Here is a 15998-nt window from a genome sequence, read left to right as displayed (position 1 = left end):
AAATGTTATGGATGTTTGTATATGTGATAAGTATACCTATAACCCAAGTGCAAATTTACTGAGCTCATATTATTGATACACAGCTATTTCGACGCCTAACGCGGTGAGATGCATCCCCTCCAATTGACAATAATGATATGTTGTGGTCAAGCGGTACTTTAGTCCCACCATCCACACAGGAAGAAAATTGAATGCAAGTAAATCAATCTACACCCATATGCTAGGTAACAGATTTACCATCAGTATGTATCATTCTCAAGTTAATTTAATCTTTCTTTATATCCAGCAGGTTATGGTATGCACTTCACATCTCTATGTCTTCAATTAGCATTTGTGTTCTTATATCTGTTAGTATTGTAGTTTGTGTGGGCCTCTGAAAAAGTGGTAGCAAGCTGAAGACCAAAATTATGTCAGCTCTCATCATCATCAACAACCTCATCAACAATACCTGGCTTGCTCAAAAAAACAAAAAGGGGGAATTGTGGAGTCCTGGCTGGACGAGAGGGGACATAGTTTGGTGCTGTTGAGCAACCCAGGTTCCGATCCGGAGGTGAGCCTTGAGAGCAGCGAACACAGAAACCCTATTGGGAAGGTAAAGCGACGAGCTCGGGACACTGGAGCAGGGGGACCTTCACGTTGCCGTTTCCTGCCGCACTGTCACTTCCCGTACTGTCACTTCCTGCCACACTGTCGTTTCCTGCCACAGCACTGCTTCCACATCGAGATGCAGCTCTGCTCTAATCACAACGAGTTGCAGGAGTTTTGCCTATATATGGTTAGGGGTCTAACCAATCAGATGCTGTAATTGCTTTGCTATATAAACCTTGTTTTGCTGACTAATAAAGGTTGAACAATCAATACTCATATTGGGGTGACATCATTACAATGGATCCATAACCCACGCCAACCATCAAGCATTGGAGCAGGCTACCCAGGGAAGCAGTTGAGTCACCCCCCTGGAGGTATTTAAGAGACATGTAGATGTGGCACAGAGGGACATGGGTTTAGTGGTGGACTTGGCAGTGTTAGGTTTATGGTTGGACTCAAAGATCTTGAAGGTCCTTTCAAATCTAAATGATTCTATGATTCTGTCTATTCACCATTTCCTCCTTGAAGCATCACCCAGTAGACAACACGCTTTCTGTTTTAACAGGACCACTCCCTTTTGTTTCATCAGGATTCACCTCTACATATGTTCCAGAAGGTGTTTACAGATATTCACAAGTTTTGATTCACTGTTCTACTGCTGAGTGTATGAGCTTTCATGTGCTGATGTGTTCTTTTTGTGTTCCTTTGATGGTCTTTCTGCATTATAGATGGGAGAGGGAGAGTACTAACACAAGGATTTCAGAAAATGTACTTTGAGATACCTGTTCTCTTCCTGAATGTGTGGCATCCCAAAAATCTTAGCCTTACTTCCTCTGTTCTAACTCCTATCTGGTAATATTTTGCTGCTTCAGCGCAGCGTTGCAACAACTGCCACAGCGACTGCTGGGAACAGTTGCAGTGGTATTTACTGGTACAGCTGGCAACATGCTGTACCTTGTGCCATGACTACAGCACACCAGTCCTTTTACATAGCACATTTTTACAAGAGACCCTTTATGTACCACAGTTTAACAGTAGCAGTAAAACAGGCAAAGATCGGTACTAAGTTCAGCTAATTATTTTGCATATATTCCTTTAGTGGATCATTAGGTTAGTTTAGCATAAGAAAAAAAAACAGGATTAAAGGCATTATTTATTCCAGCTTTACTGCAATTAGAAAATTCTGTCCTTTGTCCTCTAGCATCTTTCCCTATAAATAAACACAAGAACTCTATCACCTACACATGAAATACGTTATCAGAAGGTATAGTCCCCAGTTTGCTGTCTCCCTAGATGTAACAACACTAAGACAGCAGTGCTGTCTCGAAAACACTAGAACTTCGATCTCCCTATTAGTCAAGAAACAGGACTTTGTGTCAAAGTACAAACAGCAGATTTTTGCAAATTTGCCCACAACCAGTACTGACGACTGCTGCCTTAACATGTTCATTAACCCATTTACTTCATGAAATACCACTCAACACTATTTAAGTTGGAATTTACCCTGCTTTATCTGCCCATTTTTATGCACGCAGCCTATGCCAGCTGCCGGATGAATCACAGAATCACAGAATCACAGAATGGTAGGGGTTGGAAGGGACCTCTGTGGGTCATCTAGTCCAACCCTCCTGCCGAAGCAGGGTCACCTACAGTAGGCTGCAGAGGACCCTGTCCAGGCGGGTCTTGAATATCTCCAGAGAAGGAGACTCCACAACCTCCCTGGGCAGCCTGTTCCAGTGCTCCGTCACCCTCAGAGGGAAGAAGTTCTTCCTCATGTTCACACGGAACTTCCTGTGCTTCAGTTTGTGCCCATTGCCCCTTGTCCTGTCACTGGAGACCACTGAAAAGAGCTTGGCCCCATCCTCCTGACACCCACCCTTCAGATATTTATAAGCATTTATAAGGTCCCCTCTCAGACCTTCTCTTCTTCAGGCTGAACAAGCCCAGCTCCCTCAGCCTCTCCTCATAGGAGAGATGCTCCAGTCATCATCATCCTCGTAGCCCTCCACTGGACTCTCTCCAGTAGCTCTTCATCTTTCTTGAAGTGGGGAGCCCAGAACTGGACAGAGTACTCCAGATGAGGCCTCACTAGGGCAGTGTAGAGGGGAAGGAGAACCTCCCTTGACCTGCTGGCCACACTCCTCCTAACGCACCCCAGGATCCCATTGGCTTTCTTGGCAGCCAGGGCACACTGCTGGCTCATGGTTAACCTGTCGTCCACCAGGACACCCAGGTCCCTCTCCACAGAGCTGCTCTCCAGCAGGTCCGCCCCAAGCCTGTACTCGTGCATGGGGTTGTTCCTCCCCAGGTGCAGGACCCTGCATTTGCCCTTGTTGAACCTCATCAGGTTCCTCTCTGCCCAACTTTCCAGCCTGTCCAGGTCACGCTGAATGGCAGCACAGCCTTCTGGTGTATCCACCACACCTCCCAGTTTGGTGTCATCAGCAAACTTGTTGATGGTACATTCCAACTCTTCATCCAGGTCGTTGATGAAGAAGTTGAACAAGGCTGGGCCCAGTACTGACCCCTGGGGGACACCACTGGTTACCGGTCTCCAACTAGAAGTGGGGGAGTTCATACACATTCTGAGCAAGACAAATAGCATCACTTAATCAAGTTATTTGATGTTTTGAGTAAAAAGCCTCCACATTTGTAGCATAAGGCCAAGACCTCAGAGGTTCTCATTTAGACCTCTGAATCAAATTTTAGTAGAGCAGAGAAGTTCAAGAATCTAATGTAGTAGTTACAGCTGTGTATAGGAACGTAATTTACTCTTTTGAGAGGTCTTCGAATCATTGTCATCAATCAAACAAACTTTTTTCATGTAAATCCATGAGGAAAAGTGACTAACACCCTTCTTCCCCCAACATTGTCCTCTCAGAGCATTTCATGACGTTTCAAGACCACCTTCCCCCCTTCCAGAGGCCACAATAACCTAGTGGGTGTTCATCGCTTGTGTCATTGGGGAAAAAGTAACTGGACTGATCTCCATACCACCCTTACAATACAGCAACAAAGAAGGTAATCTTACTTTATAGGCAAAGTAAAATTAGCACCACTTTATGCTACCACACCAGATGGCAGAAACAGCTGGGCGTCAGGAAGTGTGAAACAGCTTGTCCAGCTGTTCCTGCTGTGGAGTCAACAATCTCACAGCTCATTCACCTTACTGGGTTTGCCAGTTCACACACACAACCTATCTAAAAAACAGGTACTGTTATTTAGATGTTCTTGCAGGATGTAAAACAGTACTATAAGTCTAAATTACCTGTGATGGATTGGTTAGTTGCCCGATACCTATGGCTTGGTATGCATTAACCAACTGTGTTAGGTCTTGTCACCCTTTCGATATCAACCAACACAGACAAAATACTGCTCCATGGCAGCAATAAGCGGAATTCCCGCTTACGAGTTCATGACTAGAAAGCTCTGACCCTCAAGTCAAGCTGAAACGGATTCTTTTTTCTTTTTAAACTCTGGCAAGCAGTTGCACTTTTAGAGCTAGACATACCAAAGTTGATCAATCTTCCACCATCACTGTCATCTGAACACCTCCCTGCCTTTGAGAAACATTCAGCTGATACGCTTTTGTCTAAAAAGTGAGACTTGCTACACTGAACAATATGAAATGTAGTAATTTCTGATGTAATTTAGACTATATCATCTAACCGTGTCGTATGTGTCAGTCTGAAGGATGCAAAAATCAAACAGATTACAGACTGTGTATGGCAGTAGTTGTATACGTACAGGGGCTGATGTACACTGCCAGTCAACACTATGCAGATGTTCAATTCTAACTTACAACCCTTGTTAAGATGCTTGTAACAAGGTATCAACAAAAGATTATTTATATCCTAAAAAACCTCTGAGGCAGTCTAGATTTCAATGTTTAAGAAAACACTACAAAGAACTGAAGCGCTTCAGAATCTACATCCTGTAATGCTTTTAGTCCAACAATGACTGACACATAAGCTACCTGAGCTTTTCTCAACAAGTCTAACATAAACCCAAATGAACTGATTTCCTTCCCCTCATTAAAACAGTTGAAAATGCAGTGACTGTATATTTTGTACATAAAATTCATTCTTGCTGTGGGTAAAATTCCCCTTGAAGATTGTAGGTTTTCAGTTACTGCAAGCCATTGAAAGTTTCAATCACTATTACCTGATGTGTTGCATATTATACAAACGCTTGTTTTTCAGGTCCATAATATAATTCATGCAGAGGAGCTAATAGGTAGCAGCAGCCAATAACTATGCACTTGCCCTTGTAGTTTCTACTGTGTTTGCGGGTCAGCCTAACAGGCTGCTCAAAACAAAAATCCCACACTACAGACCATGTAGGACTTTACAAAGCAAAGGCTTTCATTCCCACCCGTACTCTGAAAACCTGCCGTACCACTGTCCAACTGCACCACTGCTCAACAAGCCCTTAGAGCCTTGCTGACCTGTTTCAAGATGCGTAGAGGGGCTATTCTCACTCTGAAAGTAACAACAAAGACATATTTATGATTATTTATGATTGCCGGCTGTAGGTGACCCTGCTTCAGCAGGAGAGTTGGACTAGATGACCCACAGAGGTCCCTTCCAACCCCTACCATTCTGTGATTCTGTGATTTTGCGATTACTTCCTCCTACATTTAGGTGTTCCACAGTGTATTGCCAAAACCCACATTCCAGATGCACTCCTGAGCTCTGGGAATACCTGGATGTTGAGTATGCACAGTATATTTTTAACAGCTTCACCACCACTTACTTCCAGACTCTGGCAGAAGGACCAGTAGAAAGCAGAGTGTGTACAGTGTATTTGCTACATGCTAAGAGAACAGCAAGGAAAGATTCCTCTTTTTGTATAGAAAAGCCCAAGTAGACACACCCCAAGTATCCAAAAGCATTAACTGCACTTCATTTAAAAACCTAAGAAATTGCAGCCACATCTAGTCATTTCAAACCTGGCTGAAAACTTCCTCAGTGATCTGCACAAGTCGGTAATGTTAACCACCGATCCTTTAGTACTGACAAAGCAGCATGCCGCTCCTGGAAGGTCATCATGAAACCAAAAGCATCAGAAGCTTAATGGATGATGTGGTTTGGAGTTATTAGTGTTTTCTCTTCGAGGCATCTCAAAATCCTTTAAACCTTTTCAGTGATTACTGCGATTCCCCAGAGTTCTGTAACGGTACATTATGATCACTTGTTTGAAGCAGAGTTTGAAAGCCAGCCCCGTACGCAGAACGCACCACGCGGGGTGCACATCCATCAAGCTTCCAGCCACAACTCATACATACCCTGCAAGCGACTGACTTCTGTGTCACACTACCCACCACTTCTTGTTCACACCCAGGACAGCTAACCCAGAACTTTTTGTGTGCCAGCTTTCCATGCTGAGCTCCCCAGACCTTTTGGACAACCTGTGTCTCAGCTCCAGCAGATCTCCACTCCCTTTGCACCTGGCAGCACACGTGCTCCAGACCTGGGAATTTCTTTTTGCTCAAGAAGTGATGACCCATGGAATAAGCAATACTTGTACAGGTCTTCCAGTGCCACAGCACAGTTGAAAATGGCCAAGACCAGGACTCCCTCCTTAACTATCTCTTCCCAGAACAGCACACAGCGCCATTACTCACATTGCTATCTTTGAGGTAAATTCTGACTTTCTACACTAGGGACAATGAAACACGGAGGCAAGCAGGGCAAGCCCACAGTGCCAAGATTCCACCCCCCCTGCAGACGAGTTCTTTTGAGTAACACATACAACCCTTAGTTTTAAGTTCATCGCAGAGATAATGGTCCTTTCAAAGGCCCAGGTGACACCAAATGAAAAGTCAAATAAAGGACTGTTTTTAATCACTCGCTTCAATGCACACCATTGTGAAACTGTGTGTGTAAAGACATGTATTTTCAGGAATCTTGCATTCAGTGAAATAAAACTTATATAAAAGATGACCGATTTTCTGGGTAAGACCATTTATTTCAACAAATAGATGAGTCTTTATGATGAACTGGAGGCTGCAACAGCTGCTCTCTTGGGCTTCGGTGTGGTTCCCTCACGGAATCCATTCCTACAAGCAGAAACATGGTTACCAATTTTTTATAGGATGATTCATGTTCCAGGTGGGTTTCTGACAAGTAATGTTTTAGATTGAATTCACCAGCTTTTTGTCAGCTTATCTCAGTAATACACTGAAATCACTGTGGAGTTCATATGTTCAGACATTTTACTAAGAAACATCTTATTAACGAGTGTTTGGAATAAGCAGTGTGGTTTTCGCTCTTTTCTGCTGAAGTAAATTTGACTTCTTCAACCAGTAAGATTTCAGTAACTGAGTGAACACTGGAAGAGTGCATCAGAGACAACACACCTGCTTAAGGCACAGCCTACTTTATGTTCCTACTAAGCAACTCAGCAAAAGATTTCCTGCTTGTGAAGTACAAGTCAATTTCTGACAGAAATACTCTATGCCTCCAAGCAGAGATCAAGACAGGCAGGACAAGGGAAGCGTCAGCCCCAGGCTCCCTTTTGGATATGAGGTTTCTAAGTCAGCCCCACTCAGTGCAAAGCAGGCTACAGCTGCACACTGTAAGGTTATCTTCTGGTTGCCGCTGACTGCGCTTACCAAAACAAACAGATGGATCCCTCAACTACACCCAGGTCTGCGAGTTAAAAGGCTCCTACTTTTCACTATTAAATCCTATCTACGTTTTTATGACAAGACTCTTGCATCATGTGGTATTTTTCATCCAGCTTTCTTGTGTATGAGGCCAGAAGCTACAGAGCTTCCTTTAAGAACATATAGGTCATACAAAGAAACTTTTAAGGAGTTTAACAGTACAATATCCTCACTGTTACCTCGTAAGTACAACTCAAAGCTTTGTAAAGCTTTTAGTTTTAGAAACCTGTAACTCAAAATCTGATGTTCTAGCTACTTACTGCTAACTGAACTCCAAATAAGAGAGTGACAATTGAAGTTCTTCCAGTCCCGAACTTTTCTGGATGGGGAAAAGGGCATTGGAATGCACTTCCAAGGCCTACCTCCTACAAAATCCCACACTTCAGGGCAGCCGGCAATTTAATTGACTCACAAACAGAAGCAATACTACACAAAGCATAACTTTTTAAATGTGGCCATTTTATTACAATAACCTCTCTTCTGTACCATCTACACTTAACAGAAACATCAGAGCTTGTTGTACACCCTATGTATTAACAGTGAGCAGGTTTTTTTATCCTCAAAGGAATATGCAGCCAGTTATGTAAGGCATCATTTACTTCATATGTTTAAGAAGATGATACCACATTAAGTGTACTAAATAAATGAATAAAAAAAATGTTAACTCTAAATGATTAATTTTATAATTAAGTGACATCTATGCAGGATTTCACACCACGCTAGTTTCTACTGAAGAGTTATACCTGAATCGACGGTAGACCTTTTTCAGGTGCCTCATACGACCAGTACCAGTGGTGTTGCGTCTTTTAGCCTTTGCGCTCCAGTTATCTAAAACACAAAGTTACTGTTACTCATCTGCACCAAATAATTGAACTTCATGTTACATTTCTATAGCACAATTACTCAATCTGACAGAAGCAAAAACATAAATATACATGAAGTCAATTTCCACACAGTAATACTGCACATTAGCAAACACATAGTTAAATCAGCATTAATCTGAAAAAAGCTCCAAACGCTGCAAGACGACACAGTACTCCTCACAGGCTGGAATGACGTCAGACTACTGAAGAACACACAGAAACATACGGGTTTAAACTGAAGTCAGTTACAAGTTTGTGACTTACACTTTCTCTTGCGCTTAGCAGGGTAACCACATTTCCCACAGGTAGACTTCTGCAGGTGGTACGCCTTGGACCCACATCGACGACACAAGGTGTGTGTCTTATTTCGCCGCTTACCGAATGACGATGTACCCTTCGTCTGAAAAGCATTTCAAGACACGGCATGTTGGAAATATCACCAGCACTTGCAAGTGACGTAATTAGAATAAGAATAATCTCCTCTAAAACACACGCATAAATCCACCAAGTCGAATAAACGCGCCAGAGGCACACCGAACCTGAAACGCCAACTCAGTTTCGCCGACGGGCAGCGTCCATTTTCAAAAGCCACCTCCTCCCGCCGCCATTCCTCAGCCCTCCCACCGCCCCACCGCCCGGCGCTGGAGCACCGCGCAGCCGCCGCCCGGCTGCCACCCGTTCCTCTCTCACCTCCCCCAAGCTCGCTGCTGGCGCACATCAAAAGGCTCTTTCCCGCAGAAAGGCCGCCTGCTTCACGCCGCGAGAGCCTCTGGCGACCGAACCCTCTCTTGCTACGCCACCCGCACGGCTGCCTCAGCCACGGGGAGAGCCCCGGCCCGCATCAAGCACGGAGGAGGCCCGGAGGCGCCCGAGCGGCAGCACGGCCCGCACCCCGCCGCGGCCTCCCCGTCCGGACGAGGCGCGCCGCGGCGGCCGCACCGCAGCGCCGTCCAGCCGCCGAGCCCGGCCGCAACAAGGCGCAGGGTCTCCCCGCGCACCCGACGCGGCCCACGGCCCAGCCGGGCCGTGCCCGGCGGCGGATGGCAGCGGATGCCCCAAGCCCCTGCGCTCACCATCCTCCCCGGCCGCCAGCACCAAAGAGGCCGAACCCCGCCCCGCTTCCTTTAAGGCCCGGCAAGCGCTTCCGGGGCCGCGGCGGCCGCTTCCGGCGGGGCGGGGCCTGCTTGCGGCCGAGCTCCGCCTGCCGGCCCCTCGCCGACAGGCCCGGGACACGCCGGCCCCCCGAAGGGCTCGGATGCCCAGTGCGGTCCGTGGGGCCCGGGCCCTGGGAGCTGGGTTGCCGCCCGCGACACGACCTTCGAGGCGGCGGGTGGGGTGTCTCGGCGTGTGCCGGGCCCGGGGCCGGCTGCTGCTGGAGGTCCTCGGTAAATAGGCCTCTGCCCGGTACAGCAGGCCTGTAACGCACCTCGGCCGTCCTGCTGGCCCGCCGTGTTTAGCCTCAAAGCTGCTGCTCTGCGGGGGTGCCTGCGGCCCCGCTTCGGGCTGCAGAGTCGAGCCCTGGCCGTGCTCATGTCTGCAGTGAGAGCGGTTTTAGTGACTGCGGCTCGGTGCTGCTTTTGCTTTCAGAGTGAGCCGCGTTAGAAAACAGGCAGCCGTCTCTGCGCCCTGTGCTTGTCCGCGTACCCCCGGGACCCCCGGCACTGGCAGTCTGCCCGCAGTCAGAAGCGTCGCGGTGGTGGACGTCATTAACCTGAAAACGCTTCTTACTCGCATGCACCGTTTAAATTCATGTGACAGCCTACCGTGCATCTTAAGCAGACTTACAATCTGTATGCAGTTTTATCTTAGGAGAGTTTATTTGGGGGAAATAACGTGTACAGAGAGAAACTGAAGAAATTTGCATTATCACCAGTTCAACGCGTTGTCATCTCATAGAAAGTCAGAAATTGGTGATAAAGCCAGTTTATTTATCCTTGATTATAGAGTTATATAACCTTGTCTAACAGTTTGTGATAAAAAGTATGTATTTATGTGGCAGTCTAGATCTTACTCCTTCTGCTTCTGGTTTACTGACTGAAAATGCAGTTATTCCAAAATGCAGTTGTCTGGGCCTGCCACGAGCCAGCAAACCGTGAGGAACCCTGCCGCTACGAACTCCTGGACATTTGAACCCCTGTAACATGAAGCTCATTGCCCAGAAAAAGGGATTGTCCCATGGCACGGTCCCCAGGGTGGTGAAGCTGTGCCCGACTGCTGCATTTTCACTCCTGGACAAACCAGCCTTGTACAGTTGTCTCAATGTTAATTTGTTCTCATTTGTTTCCTTAGTGTGCTCTCTGCCTGAGTTCTTTTGGTGCTAATTTATGTGCTAGGGGCTTTTGTCCTCTGCTAAGGTTGAGGGATGGGGCAAAAAGCCATTTTGACTTTAGCAGCATTGTTTCCAGACACACAGAGATGTGGCCCAGGCTGTTCACTCAGCTCTTTCATTTTGCTTGGCAGTTTCTATCACCGAAATATGACCCAAGGCAGAGGTCTTCACTCATACTCATTTTACCTCACCTGAAATTCCAGGCATTTACTCCGTCCATGGTCCTGCTGTAGTTAAAGGAGGGAGATAAATGGTTCCAACGAACAAATCATCCCATCTTAAATTAGGTTTTTAGGCTGGAAAAATCATCCTTGGGAGGAAGCCTTCTCCTTCCATTAATGCCAACAGGAGCCTACATAGCCCCCATAGGGTAGGCATGCAGGTGGCTGAAGTTAGGTAAAATGAATTTAACCCTGAGTGGCTTAATGAAAATATTTTTATAGTAATTCTGTCTTACATGCCAAAAATCAAAAGAGAAAACTCGGTGTCCTATGAATGAAGTGCTGTACAGGAAAAAAAACAATTTAACAGTATGAATACATCCTACAGGCTGGACCAGAGTCATACTTCTCCCGGCAGCCTTGCTGTGTGTCTTAACTAGTGCCTCCTTTCCTCTTTCTCGTTAGATCTCGGAAATCTGGAAGGTGCTGTGAAGACATTGGACAGATGCCATGGCAACAGGCTCCAAAGCAAGTATGTTGGCTTGGCTGCCTGCAAGGATGTGCTGCCAGAGGAATTATTCTTGTCCATTGTGGGACAAAAATAATCTTGTTCATTTACCTGTCTTCAAACCTGTTAGGAGAGAAAGACTTTTTGTATTGTCATGCAGTTGTCTTTACTACTCAGGAACCCTGGATACTTTCAGGTTAGGGAATGGGCAGAGCTGTGGCTGAGCCAGCACCATCCCAGAAGCTCTTAGTCCCCATGCAGGTCACAGGTGAGGGTAGCGTTCACCGCCCATAGTGAACTCCAGCCAGCTCAAAACCCACAGGCTCACATACTGGCAGCTGCTGAATTGTACCAGCCTCAATTCATCACTGGCTAATTCAGCCGCCTTCTTTGATGCACAGGAAGCAGTCCAGAATTCAGAAGGTGGACATGTCTGGATTTCAGGTCTGTCTTTGATGTAGGAAACAGCAACCTGCCACAGCAGCTGGTGTCCTGTCACAGCTTCTGTGCAGAACTTTTGGTCCAGCCAGGTCCAGTGATGGGAGAAACTCTGCCATACCAGCAAACACTGATATTAAGCCTCTAAATCAGGGTTTATTGAATAGTGTGGAGGTGAGTGCCTTTATGTATCTCCTAGCACTGTGTTCTGCAGCCTGTCTGATCTGCTCGGGGCTGGAAAAACTGAAGCAAAATGCGACACTGGACATGCCCATCCATTTTTGTTTCCATCTCTCTGGAATACAAGCCCCTCTGCCTCAGAATGATCCCGCCCAAGGCTGAGAAACCTTCCTGACCTCCTTGCTCTGCCCTTGCTGGGGAAGAGACAAATCATCCACTTCCAATCCCTCCCAAAGCTAAAGCAGAGCAGCCTTACAGGTATGTCCAGCTCAGGGAGAAGGGGAACAAAACCAGGGCTGGTTAGGCAGCAGAGGAGGTGAGTAAGAGCACCAGATAACCTCCATGACAGTTGTTTTGCGTAGGTTTGGTGTTGTGCTACTATATCACACCGTCACCAGGGTATAGTACAGCCATACAGTCCCTGATGTGACTGTGGTGGGATTTGCTCCAAGAAATAAACTAGTATTGGCTCAGCAAAACCTGAACACTGCTGGAATGGCTTGTGTGTGCCAAGTGCGAGACTGATATCCAAGCAATTTCTGTCTAATCTCATCACGTGGCATCAGTTATTTGTGCACATGCATAAGCGGAGGTGACTTCAAGGGATAGGAGTAGTGAAGATTAAAGCTTGATAGATGCTAGAAGCTATTCAGTGATTGATACCAATTCTCTTCAGAGGTGCAGACAAGCCAAAGTTGTTATTTCTGAATGTGATCTCTTAGACCAAAGGAATGGTTTTCAGTATCCTCTTGGATATTGATCACTTTGACCTAGGTGGTTACCATGTCTCAGGAAGGCTATAGGAGAACTGAGAAATTCAAGGGCAGCATTTTCTTGAAGGTCAGTTTGGATGCCTTTGTTTCTGGATATCATCTTGATTTGCAGAGGTAGACACCTTGGCTGGAATTAGTGAGGAAGAAACTATACTGAATATCTGTTACCAAGCAGCCACAAGAAATGTAATGTTATTTGTATAGTATCCAGATTCTTCAGTTTGAAAAGAAAATGTTCATGTGTGCATTTGAACTAGAAACACTGGTCGCCACAAGATGGCAGTATTGTTCAGCTAAAACTTTTAAACAACTCGGTAAAAGCTCACTAAACAAGTAGCGGTAAATAAGGTTAATAAATTTAAAACAATATTATCTGACATTTCTAAGATCTCTGTGACAATAACAGAAAATATGAGCAAACAGCAATGCTAATTAAAAAGGCTGTTGCATCCTGCTAAAAAAGTAATGATTATAATACAAAAGGCTTTCTATTTATGATAAAAATGAATAAAATTGAACAGCTGTCACTAACTTATGAAATTGCTGGTTATAATATAGTGAAAGTGATCAAAAATTATCAAAACTCTTTTTTTGCAACGCACTGGACTAATTTTCCTTCAGATAGTTCTGGAGTTTTTGACAAGAGACTGGACAAATGTTTGTCTGAAATGGCTTCGGGGTAGCGAGTTTTGTAGTGGTGAGGCAAGTAGGCTGAATGATCTTCTAAGTTTCCTCCCAGCCACATTTCTATGATGCTGTGATTTTTCAAGAGGCCTCTAAGTATAAAGACATAACTGTATCTCTCATCTCCCTGGCTGTCATGTTCTCAGACAAAGGCATTTGACCAATTTTATGCTTGGGAGAAAAGGTCAGATCTTCACAAATTCTGCCTCCGCTTTTTTTCTGATTTTCCCATTATGGTGCCTGGCCAAATAAATGCTATGGCCTCTACCTTGCAAGCATGCCTTGCCCTGACAGGCTTTCATTTAAAACATCTGTCCTTCCCCAGGGTAATGCAGCTCTCTGACTTGCATTTTCAGGGTTATTCAAAAGCACATTAAACCCAAAACATTTATTATTGAACAAAAGAAAAGCAAAAGTTGCCCAGTCATCTATGTATAAATGTTTGTATATCTCTGTGCGGGCACATAAAATGGACGGTACACACTCACCGCTATTAGCAATATTTTCTTTCCTTTTGTTTTACTGAAAAAATTATCAAAAGCTTGTCTGATTCATAGGTAGACGTGGCCTAGATCTAAGCCCAGACATTAGGGCTGAAATTGGCTAACTTGGAAGCCACACGTGTAAATGTAACTAACAATGTCAATTCTTTTATACTTCTAAATGTTCTGGTATGAATGATACATGGACATAGTCTTTGGAAAAGAAATTAATTTCAGCTGGTTGGAAAAAGCCCCACCTTTCCTGCAGAATTGTTGAAGTAAGTCTTTGCTAGAAGCTCAGGAGAGCAAGCCATCTTAAATTTAAAGTTAGATTCAAACAGCTGGCTATCTTACCCTCTCAGTTTTCTCACTTTTTGTGTAGAATTACATGCTTGCCTAGTTATATCTCTGCCATCACATTCCCTCCATGTGTCACTCAGTTATGCTTCAAGAGCATATGTGAATGATTTTATCTTTAATAAAAGTATGCAAATGATTTTTCTTCTCACCAGCCATTCTTTAGAACGTGACTTGATGTTATTCTCCTCCCAGAAGACTTCTAGGTAGCTGGAGAAATGGACATGCATGCCTTATAGTAGCTTCTGTCTCTAAAGGTAAGCAGGTAATTACAAGACCCATCCAGGTTTGTTCCCTGTTAGTGTTAAAAGCACTGGTACAGCATGTGCAATAGTACAGTACATGTTCAAGTTTTCCATGGATGTTGCAACTAAAAGTGTGCAAGTGTGTGAATAAAGACAAAGCTGTGTACAAAATGTGCATTAGGTAAATATAAGGTGCCTGATTTTCTTTCACAAATGTGTATTTACTTGTCACAAATATTTACTGTTCATATATTTGAAGTTTTACGTTAGATCTAACATTCAGGGGAAAAAAATACGTGTGTCTGCAGTGAAGTGGAAGGTCAGAGAAGAAATCATTCGAGAAAACTGGGGAACTCATATATACTCTGAAAACCAGTAAAATGAGCCTGATATATGATTTGTTATTTATTTACTTTAGCTCACATTTCACTTCAGGCATCCTAAAGAGCTTACATTCATCTTACTCTGGGACTACCGCAAATGACTGCTTTCCCTGGTCATGCTGTCCCTTCTCTAGAAGTAAAAATGTAAGCTCACCTTAAAGTAGAAAAACCCATCACTTGCATAGCACTCCTCACCCTAGGTGGAATTGTGGGGTTTGCCTTTAATATTTGGATGTGAGACACAACGTGTAAGAAAAAAAGTCTTTGTGGTAGAACAAGGTGAACAAATGCAAGTTCTATGTTTATTGAAGATAAAGCCTGTTTCCTCAGGAAAAATAAATTCACCTTCCTTTGTCAAAATCACTGTTTCATTTTATTATTTTCACCAGCTGAGAACCTTCCCTAAATACAAATGCTTTGCTAACAAAGGTCAGCTCAACTCTGCAGTTACAAATGTTATCTTCTGTTTATTCTGGAATATGTTTTCACTGTATCAGGCATTTTCAGCTTTGCCTTTACTGGAACTGAGGCACACTGGCCTCGTCAGGGAATTCCCCTAACATCCATGCACAGTTTCCCTCTTACACTATTTCACTTCAATAAAAACAGAGGACAAAACATTGACCGGCCTTATTAGTGTGTGCAAAGAGCACACAAAAAAGAGATGGAGCTTTTTGCACTTTTTCTTACCTGATCACAATGTGGAGCTCACCATCCGGTGTCCACAAGACCTAGATTAGACCAGCACATGCAGCACAGCTCTCTTTCTGGGGTGGAAGGCTGCGCCCCAGCCCGCAGGGTGTGGGGAGATGCTGTTGCTGGTCTACCTGCCGAGGCAGCAGATATGCAGAAAGGTTTTCCAAAATGTCCGGTTAAGTATCTCTCATTATTGTGGTTGGAGCTACAGTTTAGCACCTTTCTGTCTCCGAAAGTCTGCCTTATGATGAAGCAGGGCAAACTCAGCTTCACCAGCACTTACACAAAGGGTAGAGTACATGCCAGTACTTGCAGTTTTACACTTGATTGATCATGATAGTTAGTACTTGTTAACTAATTGCTGTAAATCAGAAATGGTTTTCAGTTGTGGTTGAACATACGTTCAGAGATGTAGCCTGCCTGAGAGGGGAAAAGTGCCTGAGGGAATGTTGCACTGGAAGGATCGCAAAGCAGTGACAAGTTCAAGCCTACTTATACTGTTTTCCTGTATTTTAACAGCAGAATAAAATGTGGTAATCCTTGAAGCAACAATATTGATAATTGCCATTTTCTGCTGAGTCTCTCAACCATTTTACAAGCGTGTTACTGACTTCGGTCAAAACCAGCAGCCTTTCTCAAGG

At 44.7% G+C, this 15998-nt stretch overlaps 1 protein-coding gene and 1 non-coding gene across 2 annotated transcripts; both read right to left on the bottom strand.

Annotated features, from left to right (window-relative positions):
* Positions 1–6537: 6537 nt before the first annotated feature.
* Positions 6538–9278, bottom strand: RPL37 (ribosomal protein L37). The gene is made up of 4 exons (XM_075410610.1): positions 9195–9278; positions 8386–8521; positions 8002–8086; positions 6538–6649 (listed from the first exon to the last, which is right to left on the bottom strand). The coding sequence occupies exons 1-4, from the start codon at positions 9195–9197 to the stop codon at positions 6580–6582; spliced, it is 294 nt and encodes a 97-aa protein (XP_075266725.1). The 5' UTR covers positions 9198–9278; the 3' UTR covers positions 6538–6579.
* On the bottom strand, positions 6752–6829 carry LOC142358974 (small nucleolar RNA SNORD72). The gene has a single exon (XR_012762013.1). It is a non-coding gene; the product is annotated as a small nucleolar RNA SNORD72 (small nucleolar RNA).
* Positions 9279–15998: the final 6720 nt, after the last annotated feature.

This window comes from Opisthocomus hoazin, chromosome Z (genome assembly GCF_030867145.1).
Source record: "Opisthocomus hoazin isolate bOpiHoa1 chromosome Z, bOpiHoa1.hap1, whole genome shotgun sequence".
Classification (NCBI taxonomy): domain Eukaryota; kingdom Metazoa; phylum Chordata; class Aves; order Opisthocomiformes; family Opisthocomidae; genus Opisthocomus; species Opisthocomus hoazin.
This window is presented reverse-complemented; position numbering and strand designations above follow the sequence as displayed.

What these genes read in the sequence shown, in the direction of transcription:
- RPL37 (XM_075410610.1), bottom strand. An exon ending in TGCTAAGCGCAAGAGAAAGT is followed by an intron (nt 8,087 to 8,385) that starts GTAAGTCACAAA and finishes TTTGTGTTTTAG; the next exon opens with ATAACTGGAGCGCAAAGGCT. An exon ending in AAGGTCTACCGTCGATTCAG is followed by an intron (nt 6,650 to 8,001) that starts GTATAACTCTTC and finishes TTCTGCTTGTAG; the next exon opens with GAATGGATTCCGTGAGGGAA.